Here is a 17,326-nt window from a genome sequence, read left to right as displayed (position 1 = left end):
CTGCATTATGTGAATATATCCTGGTTTATTTATCCAGTACCTTGTTGGATACTTTTGTTTCCACTCTTTTGCACTATTAACAATGCTGCAGTAAGCCTGTAAGTGTGTGTGTGTGTGTGTGTGTGTGTGTACCTGTAGAATAAACTCCCAGAATTTCCTCAAAGAGTAAATGCTTTTGTAATTAACTTAACAGGCCTTTCCTCTCACAGTGTTGATTTTTTTTTTTCTTTTTGGCAAATTGGGTAAGAAATTGCATCCCAGTACCGTTTTAATTTGCATTGCTCATATTACCAGTGAAATCCAGCATATTTTCCATATGTTTAGCAACGATTAGTATTCTTTCCTGTGAGCTCATTTCCCGTATGGGTTGTTAGCCTTTTTTTTTTTTTTTTGTGAATTCTAGGCACTCTTCATCTATTAGTGAAATTAACCTTTTTTTTCTCCCCCTGTAATGTGTTTTCTCCATGATTTGTCTTTTGATTTTTTGGGCCAAAGTTTTTGATTTTGATAGAGTAAAATGTGCCCATCTTTCATGTCTTCTGGATCATAATTAGAACTTTCTCCTTTCAAAGTTATACAAGAATTCTTTATTATTAAAGTTTCATGTTTTATTTTTTTAATCTCTGATCCATTTGGATTTTGGCTCCTGTCCACCTCCACCCTCTGCCTGTGGTGTAAGGTATGGACCCAACACTTTATCTTTCTTGGTGACAAACTGCTTGTCCATTCTTATAAGATGTGGCCTATTAAATAACTCCATCGTTTCTTTCTTCTCCTTCTCCTTTCTTTTTGGTACTGGGGATTGAACTCAGGGGCGTTTGACCATTGAGTTACATCTCCAGTCCTTTTTATTTTTTTCGGAATAGAGTCTACTAAGTTGCTTAGGGCCTCACTAAGTTGCTGAGGCTAGCCTCAACTTTGTGATCTTCCATGTCCCGGCCTCCCTAGTTGCTGGAATTATCGCCACCGCGAGGCTAACTCCACCCTTTCAATCAACCTCCAACTCCAATCAATTCTCCAGCCTTGCCAATTATACCTCCCAATAAGTTTCACACCTAAACCCTTCTTGCAATTTCTATTCTCAGTTCTGTTTCAATTTTTCACTCCTGGATTGCATTATTTAAGCCATCTGGCCTGATCACTCAGTGGTCTCATGATCCCTTCCTGCTCTGTTATTCAGTTTTTCTGGAGGGTTTCTCCGCAGCCTCCTTCTAAAATCTGTCCCTTCCCGCCTTCAAGCTTTTTGGCAGCTTTCCAAATGCTGAGTGATTTGCCAGTGTAGCCTGCGGCTCTCGCGCTCTGGGGTGTGGAAATGCAATCGATCCCTTTGCACTCTCTGGGCTCCCTGTGCTCCCTCTTGTGGAAACACTTTTGGGTTCACCTTCCAAAACTGAGCGCAGGTGCCCGTTCCTCCAGGAAGCCTTCCCCGAGTAACTCTCCCCGACCCAACACCCCGGGGTCCACGGCCCTGGAATATGAACCCATACTGTCCAGTCCTCGCTCCCTCCCCCTTTGCCCCTACGTCTCGCACAAAGCACTAGCGGCGCAGAACTGAAACGTGTTGATCGACAAACTAACGCCCCTCGAGAGAAGCGCTGTGTCCAGCGAGATGTCTGGCAATGCACCGAGCCCTCTCCACGGGCGGGGAAGCAGATGCAATGGAACCTGGTCACTGAAAGCCTAGCAGCCAGTCCAGGAGGAGCAGCCTCTGGTAGTCTCGCCAAGTCCGGACGAGCAACTATCGAGACGCACCTCCGAGACCTCCAGGAGTCCTAGAGGGGAAACGGAAGGGGCCCTTTCCGGGCGCACCTGTCTGACAGCGCTCTCCACTCACTTCCGGTCCGCTGAGGGCACTGGCGAACCTGGCGCTGGTGCCCGGCGGTGGGTGAGCTGGAGCCGGGCCGGGCCGGGCCCTCGGCGGGCTGCGGGCGGCGGGCGAGGCCGTGGACGGACAGCGGGGCCGAGCTCCGGCGCGGAGGCCCCGCGAGTCGGGATCCGCACGTCCGCGCCGCGGTCGACTCAGGTAGGAGCCCGGCTGATCCTGCCCGGCCTGGCTTGGCCTAACGTAGGTCGTCCACGAACCCCGGGAGGTCGCCAAGCAAGGCAGAACTCTTGGGAAAGCGAAAGTAATTAGGATAGGACGTAGTACAGCCACCTAAGGAACGGCTGGAAACCGTTCTGTTTGTCAAATGCAGAAATGAAAGATGAATGAGGCTCTCTCTTGCCTACAGGGGGATCGGGTAGACGGAGCCACTAGTACACGGTTGCATCTATAGAACAGTAAATGCATTAGTGGAGTGAACCAATGCAATAGCTAGAAAGTCATGAAAGAGAAATTTGATGCAGCAGAGGAAATACATACGGTAGCCCGAAAGGTAAAATCGGTGGAAGGGTGGTGGTTAAGTGCACAAACGCCCATCTAGTTGCTTATTCTCTGCACTAATCGGGGTGATCTGTCCTAACAAACCGTTATCCTTTCCTGTTCCTTTGGATTTGAGATCTGTCTCCCTAGCTTAGGGCCTCCGGATTTGCTCCCCCTGGAGATTAGTAGGACTCATCCTCCAGTCTACTTCCAGCTTCTTTCTCAGAAGTGCTTGGACTTAATCTTTCCCTTTTTAACTCCCCATGTTTTTCATATTACCAAGTATTTTGGGAGGCAGACCTTGGCATATATGTTGCTCCATTGTCTTTTTTTTTTTTTTTTAAGACACATTTATTCAGCATCATGATCAGACTATTACATTTAGCAATCAACAACATGGGTGCAAAAAAAAAAAAAAAAGTCTACCTTTTGTTGGAATGCTTTACACTTTCCACAGAACAGAAACTAAAATAACCTGTCATATAATTAGTCATAAATACAGTCCTTGAGTTTTTTTTTCCATAAACATGAGTATTGTCTAAACCATGTCCATTGTCTTTTTTAGGCCAAGCACACCATCACATTCAAACCACTAGCAAATTTATTAAGTTTGCCTCCAAAATGTTTTGATTTTTGTCTGTTTTGTCGCCACCCTGACCTAAAGACCTGTCATCCTTTGCTTGAACCTCCTGAAATACCACTTCCCTTTTTACGCATTCTATTCTTGTTGGCACACAGGCAGTATGACTTGTAAAATATGTAGCTCCCCCTAAACTAAGACATAAGTGTAAAGCCCATAATTCTTATGGTGGCCCAGACCCTGAGTAATCCGATTTCTGCTTGGCTCTGGGAACTTTTCTTATGCACCTCTGCCCCTCACTCACTCTGTTAAAGCCACACTGGACTTTGACTTGCTCTTGAACTTGCAGAGTTATTTCTAGCCTGGAATGATGTTTGAATGACTGGCTCACTCTCTGTCCTCTAGGTCTCAACTTAAGTATGTTCCCTGCTGTTCCCTGCGTGTTTCAAGGGTCATGTAATTAGAGCATTCTGATATTCTGAGCTGAAAAGTGCTAGATGAGCATAAAATTTTGTAACTGTAATGGAATCCAAGCAAATAATGTTGTAATATATAGTCTTGCTGCTGATACTGCAAAAAACAAAACAACAATAAAAACCTCTTCAACCTCAAGTCCATTGTCTCCACTAACAGTACCTTATTATTGCCTTTCTAGAACTTGTCCTCACTTGCAATTTTTATGTATTTTCTTCATTTGATATATTTTCTGTCTGCTGCATTAGTATGAGTTTCAAGAAGACAGAGTCCTTGTTTTTTTCTTGTTTATGCATGCCTGGGAAGGTATGTATACTTACACACACACACACACACACACATACACACACACAGAGACACACAACACACACACACAGAATCATGCATTGCTTAATCATGGAGACACATCCTGAGAAATGCATTGTTATTTGAATATCATTGAATATGATGTCACAGACCTGGACCTTGCCTTAGGATACAATAAGAGATGTGGGAAACACAAGATATATGAGATTGCTGCTGGCACAACACAGCATACTGTTTTATAGTATATAACTTTTTAATTTTAATAGTAGAAGGAGGGTACTCTGAATGGAGCAATTAAAAGTATAGACTGGTAAATACATGAGCTAATAACAGAGTTATTTATAATTAGTAGTAAGTAAGCTATGCTTTTACTAGTCAATGGAAAAATTTCAGGTCCATTATAATCTTAGGGGACCACTATCATATATACCACTGTTATGTGGTATGTGACTGTGTGTGTGTGTGTGTGTGTGTGTGTGTGTGTGTGTTGAATGTATGTTTCCTTGGGTATTGAAAGAGTGGGTCCTGCTGACTAACCTAATTATAGTCCAGTTTATATTAGTCCCTGATTGTTGTGTTGTCTCTCCACTGAGGTCTTAAGCTACTTTTGAGTGTAAGCTAACTCTTATGTATTTTCTATTTATTCTCTGTATCTAAGAGGTGCTTGGCAAATAGTTTCACTGACTTGATTTTCAGGACATATGTTTAGCCTTTTGAAAATGCATCATAGCAGGTCATTACCATGTTCTTTAGCAGAATGTTCGTTGATGTAGACACAGGTAGGATGGTCTGACCTTTCATGTGTCTTGTGTTCTCAAAAAGGGTAATTTATGCTATCATTCTCAGTCTCCTGAGAGGAAGTGTGAAGATGCTTAAAGAGCGTTCAGGGATGGCGGAAGATCCTCAGCAGCAAATGGGAGTTCCTGTGGTGAAACTGGAGAAAGAGTTGCCATGGGGCAGGGCAAGGGAAGACTCTAGTCCTGAGACTTTTCGTCTGAGGTTTCGGCAGTTCCGCTACCAGGAGGCAGCGGGTCCCCAGGAAGCCCTCAGGGAGCTCCAAGAGCTCTGTCGCGGGTGGCTGAGGCCTGAGCTGCACACCAAGGAGCAGATCCTGGAGCTGCTGGTGCTGGAGCAGTTCCTGACCATCCTGCCCCGGGAGTTCTATGCCTGGATCCGGGAGCACAGCCTGGAGAGTGGCAAGGCTTTGGTGACCATGGTGGAGGACCTGATGGAGAATGCGCTGGAGGCCAAGGCGGTGGGTGAGAAGAGGGTATCCGGGTCTTTCTCTGTTGCCGTGGGAAGGGAGTTCTAAAGAATTGAGAGGTTTGAGGAAGCAGTGGACTGGATGAGGCTTAGAACCTCCACTCTGCCTGGGGAACTTTCTGGAGAGTGGTGGGGTTTTTCAGCCAGAAGAGCTGTTCCCAGGGAAGATGCTGGTGTGCTGATGGGCCTGGCCTGGTGCTCCTGTTTAGGTATCAGGGCAGGGCCTGGCCCTGATTCCTTTGTGAGCCTCAGGTCCTAAGAAAGCAGTTGTGATTGTTTTTAGGGTCTCTAGCCCTGCCTTGGGGGAGATGCCTGTGGGAGTATAGGGAACCCAATGGTGAATATTTCTCCTAAAAGTTGCCCATATCTGTGCTGTTTCCATGCTGACCACATCAACTCCTAGGACTCCTAGTGCTGTTCTGATGACATCAAGTGACTCTGCACCATAAATGTTGCCCTGGGACTCTGGCCATGTTGCTGTCACTATGTGGTACAGTCACCTGACTCATGACTGGGAAAGGAGGGCAAGGGGCATCATTCTGTGGCCCAGCCTCCCTCCCACACAGGAGCTTAAAAGTGGACCAGGAAGCACTTTGCTTTTGTGAGTGTGTCTCAGTGCGAGTCCTCCTGGTTGTTCCTGCTCTTTGTAGAACTGCTATTTTTCACTGGCTAATTCACTATGGTGTCTGGGCTTAGCAGTTTAAAAATTTTTGCTTTTACAACTAGGAAATTTATTTTCTAGTAGTGAGTGTATTGTGCTTAAGTTCTCAGCAGGACAGTATTTGGGTTCTCTGTGATAGCATTCATGGGAAGTTTGATCAGTGTCAAGGCAGATAGATAGAGGAAGCCTTGTCAAATAGCATGGACAGGGGATGGGGAGATAGCTCAGTTGGTAGAGTGTTTGCCTTGCAAGCACAAGGCCCTGGGTTCGATCCCCAGCACCGCAAAAAAAAAAAAAAAAAAAAAAAAAAAAAAGCATGGACAGAGACAGGTTGCTCAGGGCCTGATAAAAGGAATGTCACTTCCTTTTCACTTCCTCACTGATGTTGGAGGAAGAGCTCATCTGACTTTTCCTTCAGCTCCCCTGAAGCCATAATGGTTCTCCTTTTAGGTTTTAATTCATCTCCCTTCAGAGCAGTTTTGACCAAGCCCCATTCTAATTGGTGCTGGGAATTTTTCTTAGGTTCCGTGTCACATGCAGGGAGAACAGCAAAAGACAGCCCTCGGCAGAGGTGCTTGGGAGCCAGGCGTCCACCTGGAGCCAGTGGAGGTCAAGCCTGAGTGGGGGATGCCCCATGGGGAAGGAGTTCAAGTCCTAGACCAAAGAACAGAAGAGCAGCTGAGTCAGGACCCTGGAGATGGGACGCAGGCCTTCCAAGAGCAGGGTAAGATGCAGACAGCAAAGATGAAAGGGCACGGAAAACCGCTCTGTGATCAACCCTCACCACCCCTGTCCTTCAAAAACCCAGCAGTAGATAAAACCGTTACCTACAAGGTCTAATTCTGAGTATTCCTGGTTATTTCCTTGACCTCAGCAGGAAACAGACAAAATCATGTTCTCTGCCTTGACTCTGGTTTCTGGAAGGCATGTCTGGAATAATGTTCTTTTATTGTTTCTACTTCCTTCCCTCCTCACATCCTTTCTAGAATGTACCAGGAACCGTGCAACTGATGGTGGAATATTTATTAAGTGGGAACACGAATCACACCTCTCAAAGTAATATGTTACTTTTTTTGTTACTGAATCTCAAAGGAGTTATTCCTGAGTGTGACCAGGGAGCCTGACAGGGTTGGGATGGTCTTCACTGCTGAGGACAGGGCAGGGAACACTCAGTGTGGGTCATTGTGGCACGAGAGCAATTTTCTCTGGAGTCTGCAGGTTTCTGAGGTTGTGTGTTTTGTGTGGGGGATCCTTTGAATTTGACAGCAGCACCGATCTTTCTCCTGCTTTTTGTTTCTCCTCAGCTCTCCCTCTTCTTCAGTTGGGTCCAGGCCTCCCTCCAGTGAGCACCAGAGACCAAGAGATGTCAGCTGGGTTTCTTTCAGCAGGAGCACAGCAGGTGAGCCATAATTCTGCCCTTTTGTGTGGGTACTTCTCTTACCAGGAGGAGGAAGACACTGAGACATTCCCTGTAGGTGGGACTCTGGTACCAAGAGATAGATGTCCTTTTGGGTGCTTCTACTGCTCCTGCTCTGGAGATGTCTGCAGGGTGGCCGCTGACTTGGCGTGGGGCTCCTGGGGCCCTGAGCAGTGTCTCTGGGTCTGCACTTGCCACCCCAAGTCAGGGGCCCTGTTAATACTTGCAAACCTGCTGCACATGAGGATAATGGGATGCTCTCACCCCAGTTGAAGTCCCTTCCACAGGTGCCCAGTGTGACCAGGGACGTGGGGCACTTTTCTGAAGGGGAGGAGTCTTAACTGAAGCACTTCCTTGAGAAGTAAAGGAATTATTTGGCAGAAAAAAAAAGAAGCAAGTCATATCTTACCTATAGCTAGAGCCATATTTGAGCATTAAGTCTGGGCCATTCCCCATTCCTGTTTTCCAAGGTGGTTTGCAGGGTTGAGGAATGACAGTGTTTTTCCAATTGGTCAGACCCACCACGTCTGCCATGGAGTTTCTTCCTGGTGTAGTGAATGAGAAAATGAGAACCCATTCCTTTTAACATGGTGTCTTTCTTGAATGGGACTTGAGAGTGTGTGTGGCAGCTCCCTGACTCTGATGCCTGAGGAGTGAGTGCAGGTGACTGAGTGGCACTCGATGCTGAGCCGCTGAAGTAGAGACTCGAACAAGTCAATCACTCTCTCACTGAACTGTCAGAAGGGGGTTGTTTCAGCTCCCAGGGCATCTAGAGGATGGCCTCCTGTCTTCTTGCTCTGCTCAGCCCTGTGTCATCCCCTCTGTTGACCATGGCTGTAAGATGGCTCTTCCTTAGGGACTCTCTCTTCATCCACAGCACTCTGTTTTTTCAGGGGTTGGGGACTTTTAAAGACATGGCCCTGACTTTCCCTGAGGAGGAGTGGAGGCATGTGACCCCAGCCCAGATTGACTGCTTTGGGGAATACGTGGAACCACAGGACTGCGGGGTCTCTCCAGGTAAGACGGTCCCCACCCTACACGTGAGAAACTGAGGAGTTTTGAAAGCTATGGATCAGGGATCTTGCCCTAACTCTGGTGCTGCTGACAAAGGAAGGGGATTTCATGGCAGGCGAGGAAGGAACCCAGGCCAGCTAGTAAGCTGACTTGGTACATTCCTGTGTCAGGAGCCAGACAATGAAGCAGGAAAGCGTGAGGCAGCTATTCTGGCTCTAATGAGACAGGTCAGTCGTTAGCATCCCTAGACAACTGTGTGTGTCCCTAGCTGCCTGAGAGCAAGAGGAAAACAGCATAAAAGGAGCACCTGATGGTACTCATTCAGAGGATGTTTGTTGAGTGCTTCCTGAATGCAGGCCCCATATAGTAGCTTTGTATTGGGGCAGGAAGTGGCCTGGACTAACATACAGGAAAGTGTTGGCACATTTATTGTGTGTGTGTGTCCGTGTGTCCGTGTATGTGCACAGTAGTGATTTAGGAATGGGACAGGTTGGTGTGGGCTTGTCATAGAGGAAGCAGATTCTTGCTGGTTCTGCCTTCGGTAGTGTCGGATTTGACCTGTGGCTGCACTGGGAGGGCCTGGCTGAGCCTCAGGAAGCCTCACGCCTCACGCCTCACGCCTCTTGCATTTGTAAGATAGGAACCCGGAGGAAGAAGGAGCAGGAGTGAGGGCCTGTGGGGAAGCCAGCAGAGGGCACTGCAGGTGTGGGGACCAGGGAGCCAGGAGCTGTGTGGAGACTCTGTGGATGAGAACAGTGGGAGAAGAAGAAAACGTGGCCGGGAACAACCCACCCCCCGCTTTGTTCCCCCTAATTCTTTTCTTTTTCCTTTCACAACCTTGTAAATTGTGTATTGACCACTCATCTGTACAGACCCCACCTGACCTTTTCTTACCTTGAACTACACTGAGGGCTGAGCAGGAGGGTTGTGTGCTTCCTTCAGGACACCAGAGACTCCATCCTGCCTCCATCACTTACTGACCATGACTGTGGGCATCTCACTTGGCCTCTCTAGGTCTCAGTTTCTCAGTCATGAAATGGGACTGACTACACATGGCCTTATGGCATTGTGAGGCCAAAATGTGTGGCAAACATATGTGTGTTACATATTTTTATTATTGTACAAATACTGTATTTTGGGGAGAGGGGTTTGCTCAACTTTGATTTTTTTTCCACATTTTTAAATTTGTGCATTATAGTTGTACACAATGGTGGATTTGTTGTTACATATTTGCACCTGCCCACAATAGAACAATGTAATTTGGCCAGTATCATTCCCCAGCACTGCCCTCCCTCCCTGCCTTCCACCCCTGGTCCCTTTCCTCTCCTGATCTCCCTTGGATTTTTATGAGATTCCCCTCTCCCCTTCTTTTCATTTTTTTCCTCTCTAGTTTCCACACTGGAGAGAAAACATTTGACCCGAGACCTGAGTTTGACTTATTTTGCCTAACATAATGGTCTCAAGCTCCATCCATTTTTCTGCATTTTTCTTTATGACTGAATAAAACTCCATTGTGCATATGCACATTTTCTGGACCCATTCATCTGTTGATGGACACCTGGTTCCATAGTTTGGCTGTTGTAAATTGTGCTGCTATAATCATGGGTGTGCACTTATCACTGTAGCATGATCACTTTAATTCTTTAGGATAAATACCGAGGAGTGGTATGGTTGGGTCATGTGGTGGTTCCATTCCTAGTCTTTTGAGGGGCCTTCATACTGATTTCAATAGTGGTTGTACTAATTTACAGTTCCACCAATAGTGTAAAAGTTGTTCCTATTTCTCCACATTCTCTCCAGCATTTATTATTTTTGTATTCTTGATGACTGTCATTCTGACTGGTGAGAGATGAAATCTCAGTGCACTTTTGATTCACATTTTCCTTATTACAAATGGTGTTGAACATTTTTTCATCTATTTGTTGGTCAGAACTTGTACAAATATTATTAAGTGATTCTTCTTAAGACAGTGAGTATTCATTCATTTATTTACCCACAGAGATTTGTCACTTACTATATGGCCAGTGTTTTACTGGTCACTATGAAGAGTGAAAAATTAAAATGCTTTCCTTCAGGGTCTTACAGATCAGGCGAAGAGGCCAGGTGCATGTGACAATGGTCATTTTGGAATAGGGAAGAGCACCAGGTGGGGGGAGTTGGAGACTGGGCCCAGGGCCAGGTGATGTGGGTGGCAAAAGATGCTCATGTATTTTACACAGAGGTACACAATTGTCAAAATGCTAAGAATGGGGAAACTTCAGTGATAACTGTACAAAGCCGGGGCTCCTGTGGTGTGCCCAGACAGAAGTCCTAGCTTCTCATCCCCTTAGGGATATGCCTCTGCCAGTGACGCTGCTGTGCGGGTGAGGGTTCTGTCCTCCCACTCTCACAGTGTTACCTCCTCCTGGCTGTGTGTTGGTCCTCTCACCAGCTCCGTGTTTCAAAACAGCCTGGGCACACATCCCTAAGTGTTTCTGCTGGGTGGCGTGATGTGCCTCTGTCAGGGGCACATCACAGGAGCCCCTGCTTTGTGCAGTGATCTGTTTCCCAAGTGTACCATCTGCTAGCAGTGCCAACCTTCAGGTCTTCCTGGAATCAGTCCCCTGTCATCCCAGAACTCGCAATGATAGCAGGGTGCAGCTGGGCCCCAGCTGCTTCTTTTGTAAAGAGGACAAGAGTTCGGGGAAACTCTTGGGCCAGGCGGGTTCTCAGCTCCTCTTCATGGCTTGGCCTGTCCTCATTAGAGAGTGACCAACAGCCAACCTTGTGGTCTGGATCATAAGTGCAGTCAAGGGGACAAGTAGGATGGGATGTAGGGCTGGTGCGGGAATTTGGAGGCTGATTTGGAATAATGGGCGCAGAGAGTAGTGTGTGCACACACCAGCTGGAGGCCCTGGGCGTGAAAGATGAGTGTTCAGAGGAGAGAGCGAGAGGGTGAATAAGTAGAGCGAGGCCAGCTGAGGACTGTGGGCTCTTGTAAATGTCTGCAGTGTCGAGTAATGTGGTGAAAGTGTTTTTGCAGCTGACCTCTGGGGTGCAGGATATAGGCATCAGGTGAGAGCCGAAATCAGGCTTGACAGTGGTGAAGAAGGTGGTTCACCAAGACGTGTCTCGGGGATTGGTCACAGATTGGCCAGAGGAGAGGAGGGAGTAGAGTCAAGGAGGAGGCTGAGATCCTGGCTAATGGACCTGAAAATTGGTGCTACTGTCAGAAGGAAGGGCAGTGTTTTCTTAATGGGGAGGGAGAATGGAGGGCTCTATCTGTTGAGTTGGAGATCCAGTGGGAGGGTCTCTGGAAGTAGCTGGGAACCAGTGCCTGGTCTGAGGGCTAAAATCATATCACCTACCATGGCATACTGTCGTGTATACAGGAACCTTCCTGAGTCTGCAATCCATTTCGAAGATGAAGAAAGTAAGATTAATTGATTTTTCCAATCACATAGCTGTTGAGTAGCCAGTGCCATCTCAAAACCAGTTCTGATTGTTCAGTCCATCCTCTGTCCACTAATGCATTTTTCTTCTAGTGTTTTCATTTGCCTAGATATTTTATTTCCCTCCAGCTTTATATTTTAAACATTTACTGTAAAAACTTCCAAACATACAAAAAGACTAGGGTATAGGAGTGAACACACATATTTTTTCTTTTTTCAATAGTTGTTAACATTTGCCATGTTTATCTATAAAATGTGTTTTCAAAATGATTTTGAAATTGGAGCCATCTTTTTTTTTTTTTTTTTGTGGTGCTGGGGATTGAACCCAGGACCTATGAGCATCCTAGGCAAGCACTCTACCAAATGAGCTATATCCCCAGCCCATTTGGGGCCATCTTGAGCTTTCATTCCTAAATCCTTCAACATGCGTCTCATAACAAGGACATGTGACCACCATTCCTCATGGTGTGGAGCTGTAATTAGTTTTTCATGGAGTGTATGTGTGGTATTTCACAGTAAGACTATTCCAGTCTGTTTACTAATTTGATTAAGGTTCATTTGGGTAGTTTCCAGTTTTGAAGTGTTATGAATAGGAAAACTAAGTACAATGTATGAACTTTAGCTCCTGGGGAAATCTGCACATGAACTAGATACTGTGTACATGTAACTTATATTTATTTTCTTAGGCGGAATTATGATCCTGGGTATATGATAGTCCTGGTAGCTGTGCCAGCACAGAGTTGGTTTGCAGCTGGAACTTCAGTTACTGATTGGGCTCATTACTTCAGCTAGCATCTCCCTGCTGCAGTCACCTGCCAGGCTCCAGGGGGGCTCAGATTAATGGCACCTGGTGAGGCAGAGGGAGCAGGGTATGTGGAATGGGTTTGTAATTATTTGGAGAAGGCAGAACATGTGGAGGAATGTAAATTAGCGTTTGCAGCAAGGCCTCATGTAAATAGGTGCAGAATAAATTGAGTACTAATTGAGGACCTCAATGCAGAAGGGGTCAGGGGATGAGAATAACTAGGGTGTTTTTCTCAGGAAATCACTGAGTTAGATTTTGAAGAAAAGTCTGAATTAGCAGACTTTTAAGTGAGAGAGTATTAAAATGTGGCAGACTATTCTGTAAAAGGCAGGGAGGTGGTAAGAGGTAAAGGAAGTTGTGAGTTTAGGATCCATGGAAGTAAAAGGTGTTGAAGTTTTGTTACAGGGAGAAGAGAAGCTGCTCTTGGTGAGCCATGCTTGGATGCAGAGCTCTAACATAAATGGCCTTTGGTAGCTACCGTGGACTCAGTCTTGATCTCTCTTCTCCTGTAGGCATTGGGAGCAAGGAAAAGGAGGCAAAACCCCAGCAGGAAGACCTTAAAGGGGTGTTTGCTGGACTGTCGTCTGAGAGGTTTGGGGAAGCTCCTGTCCCTGGACCTGGGCTGGGAGGAGCCTGTGAGCAGGAGCCTGGGGAATCAGGGAGCACCCTGCCAGGACTTCCTGCCCCACAGCACAGTGTCCCCTTACCCGAGGATCTCAAAACCCATGGCTCCTTCTGGAAGCCTTTCCAGTGCCCTGAGTGTGGGAAAGGCTTCAGTCGGAGCTCCAATCTCGTCAGACACCAGCGAACCCATGAAGAGGAGAAGTCCTACGGCTGCGTGGAGTGCGGGAAGGGCTTCACCTTGAGGGAGTACCTCATGAAGCACCAGAGGACCCACCTGGGAAAGAGGCCCTACGTGTGCAGTGAGTGCTGGAAGACCTTCAGCCAGAGACACCACCTGGAGGTCCACCAGCGGAGCCACACAGGGGAGAAGCCTTACAAGTGTGGGGACTGTTGGAAGAGCTTCAGCCGGAGACAGCACCTGCAGGTGCACCGGAGGACACACACTGGCGAGAAGCCCTACACCTGCGAGTGCGGCAAGAGCTTCAGCAGGAATGCCAACCTGGCCGTGCACCGGCGTGCCCACACTGGGGAGAAGCCCTACGGGTGCCAGGTGTGCGGGAAGCGGTTCAGCAAAGGGGAGCGACTGGTTCGACACCAGAGGATCCACACGGGAGAGAAGCCCTACCACTGCCCTGCCTGCGGACGGAGCTTCAACCAGAGATCCATCCTCAATCGGCACCAGAAGACCCAGCATCGCCTGGAGCCCCCCGTGCAGTGAGGCACCACCTGGAGGAAATCCCTGCATCTTTCTGATGGGCTTGAGGGACAGCAGCAATGGCATGCAGAAAGGCACTCTGACACATTTCCTTTCCATTGATCTCAAATCAGGCAGAGGACAAGGCTGGTTTATTGAGCTCCCAGAGGGCACAGTTGCCTGGACCTCCTACCTAAGTGGTGCCTATGGTTTTTCTGGTAACCTTTAGGGAGACAGTATCCTCAACTCTAGTTCAGGCTAAAGTTTTTCTGGTCAGTGGGGTGTTTAGACACCTCCAAGTCCAGTAGTAGGGGCAGAATTTTGTCAGTGGTTGGCAGCTTGAAACTTATTTTCCTTATTTTCCTCTGTCCTGCCTGTGAGAACATTAGCTCAGACTTGCCCCACACTCTTCCATTTACAAATATTTATTAAACACTTTCTATGCTCCCGGCACCGAGAATACCATGGTGAATGAGACGGACACAGAGGAGACCTTGTTGTCACAGAGGATTCCAAAGTGCGTTTGTGTTGCAAGGGTGTCTGTCAGTCTGCCAGCCTGCTCCCTGCTCGATCTCATTTCAGCCTCCACCCAGCTGGAAGCTTCTCTCAGGCAGCCTCCTTTATTCTGCTTCATTTTAGCCTCTTTTGTCTCTGACTGTAATATTCTACCCTGATCTGTAAAATTTCTCTATTCCAGCATATTCCTTGTACTATAACAACAGCTATTAGGGAAATTATTATTTTGCTATTGATCATGAATAAACATGAACATGTTTTTAAAAAATACTGCATTCTGTAAAAAGACCTGATTGAATGAGTCTGAAAGATGAACTAGTATTAACGCTCTATATCAATGGCACTTTATATGACACATATAAAATGCTTTTCTGTATGTTCTTATCTGATTCATTTCATAAGTAATTGGGCCCTGCAGTGTGCCTGGACCTCTTCTGGTACTTGAGATACATCAGTGAATATGATAGGGGAGAATCCCTGACCGTGCAGATCTCACGTCTTAGTAATGCCCTTGATCTTCAGAATCTGTGGATATTCCCATAAGCCCTCTGGGCCTCGCAGGTTTTCTTGGTCCTGTTGGCTTATTGCCCTGGTTTGCACTCACCACCTACCTCTTACTGAATAGTCTCTGTCCTTCTCATCTGGACCTTTGTCGCCCAAGATATTTGGGGTCCTGAACACCAACTGGCGATGAAGAGGTGGTAGTGACCTATTTTGCATGAGTGCCAATTCAGGAAAACAAAGATGTTTGTAGGCATTTAAAACATTAAGAATAAGAAGCTGCAGTATTTGCATCTGTGTTTGAACTTTCTTATTATTTTGCCATTACAGAGGGTTTTCTTCCTGTTTAAGATCCTGCATAATGAGCATGGGTTGCACTGCAGCGACACTGACGCTGTGCCTTGAACACTGGCTGCTAAATTTGTCTTTTGTCAACTGTGTGCCATTACAATTGCAAGATGTCGTATGTCTGATAGTGGCTCCTAATGTCATTTTCTTAAAAATATTTTTTTAAGTTGTTGATGGACCTTTATCTTACCCATTTATTTATATGTGGTGCTGAGAATCGAACCCAGTGCCTCATGAATGCTAGGCAGGTGCTCCACCACTGAGCCCCAACCCCAGCCTCTAATGTCATATTCTTTGAGAGATTTTTTCCCATTTTACACTGTAAATGAGATAGTGGTAGTGACGAACAGTTGCATTACACAGTCCACTTTGGAACATGTGCTTTCATAACCTATGTCTTGGCAGACCGCCATGGTGTTTAGTTTTGACTTAGTAAATGACCCTCCTGGTCCTCCTGGCCCATCTGCTGGGCCCACAAGACTGCACTAAACCAGGGTGTAAGTGTTACTGAGACGTCCACATGGGTCGCTGCTGTTCCTGAGCAATGCAGAGGTCCACGTGAAAAATCAGCCTCCCCTAACCCCCCAATTCTCAGACAAGTTAGGCAAGATTGCCAGCCCCCCGCCAGCCAAACCCAGTGGGAGGCTTCTGGTCCTCAGGACCCAAGTCCTGAGGCTTGAGTGTGGCCTTCTCAGGAAATCTGTGTCTCAAAACCATGCAGGGACCATGGAGACCACCGCATCAGTGTCTGTATTTACTTGGATTAGGTTGATTCACTTTGATCATGTACTTAGCTGACCAGGCCTCTGGATTTTCAGCAAGTTGGAATCTCTGGAGAGAAGCTTCAGAATGAGCTGAGCCTTGCCGCTGCCCATTTGGCCTCTTCCATGTCTGCTCTGAGGCCAAAGCATGTAGACAATGTCTCCAAAAAGCCTCCATTAAAAGGGAGTTTTTTCCATGGAATTGTAGAAATCTCGTTTTTTATACCCATTGAAATGTCAAATATTTTGTTGTTTTCTGTACATTTCTGTTCTTTAAAAACTTTTCTTTTTCATACCTCTGTTTATTATCTATAAATTTTTTTGGAAGTCTAGGACGTGTGAAAGAAAACTCAGGAGAAATCTTCTATCAGGAAGTTAATAATCTTGTATCTTAGGGCAGAGATGTGGTTCACCACTAATACATAGTGACTTTTCTCCAAAAGTGATATCTAAAATTTTGAGCTATTTAAATAAAAATCTAACAGAATTGCCAGTCCTCAGAACTTCCTTGATGCTACCTTCTTTCTTTTCATAAGGACTGTTTTATAATAGGAGATTTTAAGCATATGTAAATGAAGTCTCATGTAGTCATAATTTGACTTTATTGTAAACACATAGCCAATCTTGTTTTCTGTACCCACTCCTTCCTCTCTATCTTCTTCCCTCACTGAAGTGTTCTGAAGCACATTCCAGATGTTTATAAATGTTTCAGTGTGTGCCTTTAAAAAGTAAGAACTGTTAAAAAACCCCCCACAGTACTATTACACCTAAAAAGATGAACAATCTTTTAATGTCAAAACATACAATTAATGATTTTTAAAAACTCATATACTTTAAAAATACAATTTGTTGCTTTGTCTTCTAAATCTCATAATCTATAGTTTCCTTTATTTCCTTGAAGTTTATCATTGAGAAAGCTATTATCTATACTATAGCCTTTTTAAATTTACATTCTGAATTTTGTTATTTGCATACCCCTGACATTATTTAACATATTTCACTGCCCTCTGTATCAACTGGAAACCAGATTTGTCTTTCCCATTTTGGCAAGAACACATTACAATGGTGGCCCATATGGCTATTTCTCTTTATATGATGTTAGGAGTCTAGATCATATATTTCATTAGTAATAATGACAATTATAAACTACTTAGGTTTATAAATAAAGTAGAATGCTTTATTAGGAAATTAGCCTTCTCTAAAACTCAAGTCATCCAGATTGTCTGACAACACAGACTTGGATGTCTCTGAAGGTATTAAAACTTCTCTTAACCCAATGGAAACCTTGGATCAAGTTGTCATTCTATACGAATAAGAGCACTGTGAGCACTTCTGGGTATTTCTGGGAAGGCAGATTAAAGAAGGACCAGTTCTTAACTGGTATGTGTTTTAAAGGAAATGAAATACATAAAAGCCTCCAGACAAATATATGTAAGATCAGTGTTACAGGTACTCCATGATCCTGCATTGTTGAAAAAATGCAGTGAAACAAAATCTTATCATTGGAACAGAAGAAAAACATTTCCCCTCTCCTATCTGGAGTGAGAATCTCTACTTCAGGGAAGAGGT

The 17,326-nt window shown here is 45.7% G+C and overlaps 1 protein-coding gene across 5 annotated transcripts in view; it reads left to right on the top strand.

Annotated features, from left to right (window-relative positions):
• Window positions 1-1,824: 1,824 nt before the first annotated feature.
• Zscan25 (zinc finger and SCAN domain containing 25) overlaps window positions 1,825-17,326 on the top strand; it is a 31,841-nt gene continuing 16,339 nt past the window's right edge. For 2 of the 5 annotated variants that reach the window (XR_007106042.1, XM_047532851.1), the window contains exons 1-5: window positions 1,825-2,023; window positions 4,569-4,977; window positions 6,169-6,370; window positions 6,951-7,045; window positions 7,957-8,080. Coding sequence is in view for 4 of the 5 variants with exons in the window: in XM_047532851.1 (XP_047388807.1) it covers window positions 4,591-4,977; window positions 6,169-6,370; window positions 6,951-7,045; window positions 7,957-8,080 (808 nt within the window). In the remaining variant the exon portion in view is untranslated. Of the gene's footprint in view, window positions 2,024-4,544; window positions 4,982-6,168; window positions 6,371-6,950; window positions 7,046-7,956; window positions 8,081-12,825; window positions 16,519-17,326 lie in introns of those variants that run through there. The other 3 variants (XM_047532848.1, XM_047532849.1, XM_047532850.1) reach the window with 3 other exon arrangements.

This window comes from Sciurus carolinensis, chromosome 18 (assembly GCF_902686445.1).
Source record: "Sciurus carolinensis chromosome 18, mSciCar1.2, whole genome shotgun sequence".
NCBI classification, from domain to species: domain Eukaryota; kingdom Metazoa; phylum Chordata; class Mammalia; order Rodentia; family Sciuridae; genus Sciurus; species Sciurus carolinensis.
The sequence above is the reverse complement of the archived record's forward strand: the minus strand, read 5'-3'. Positions and strand labels throughout refer to the sequence as shown.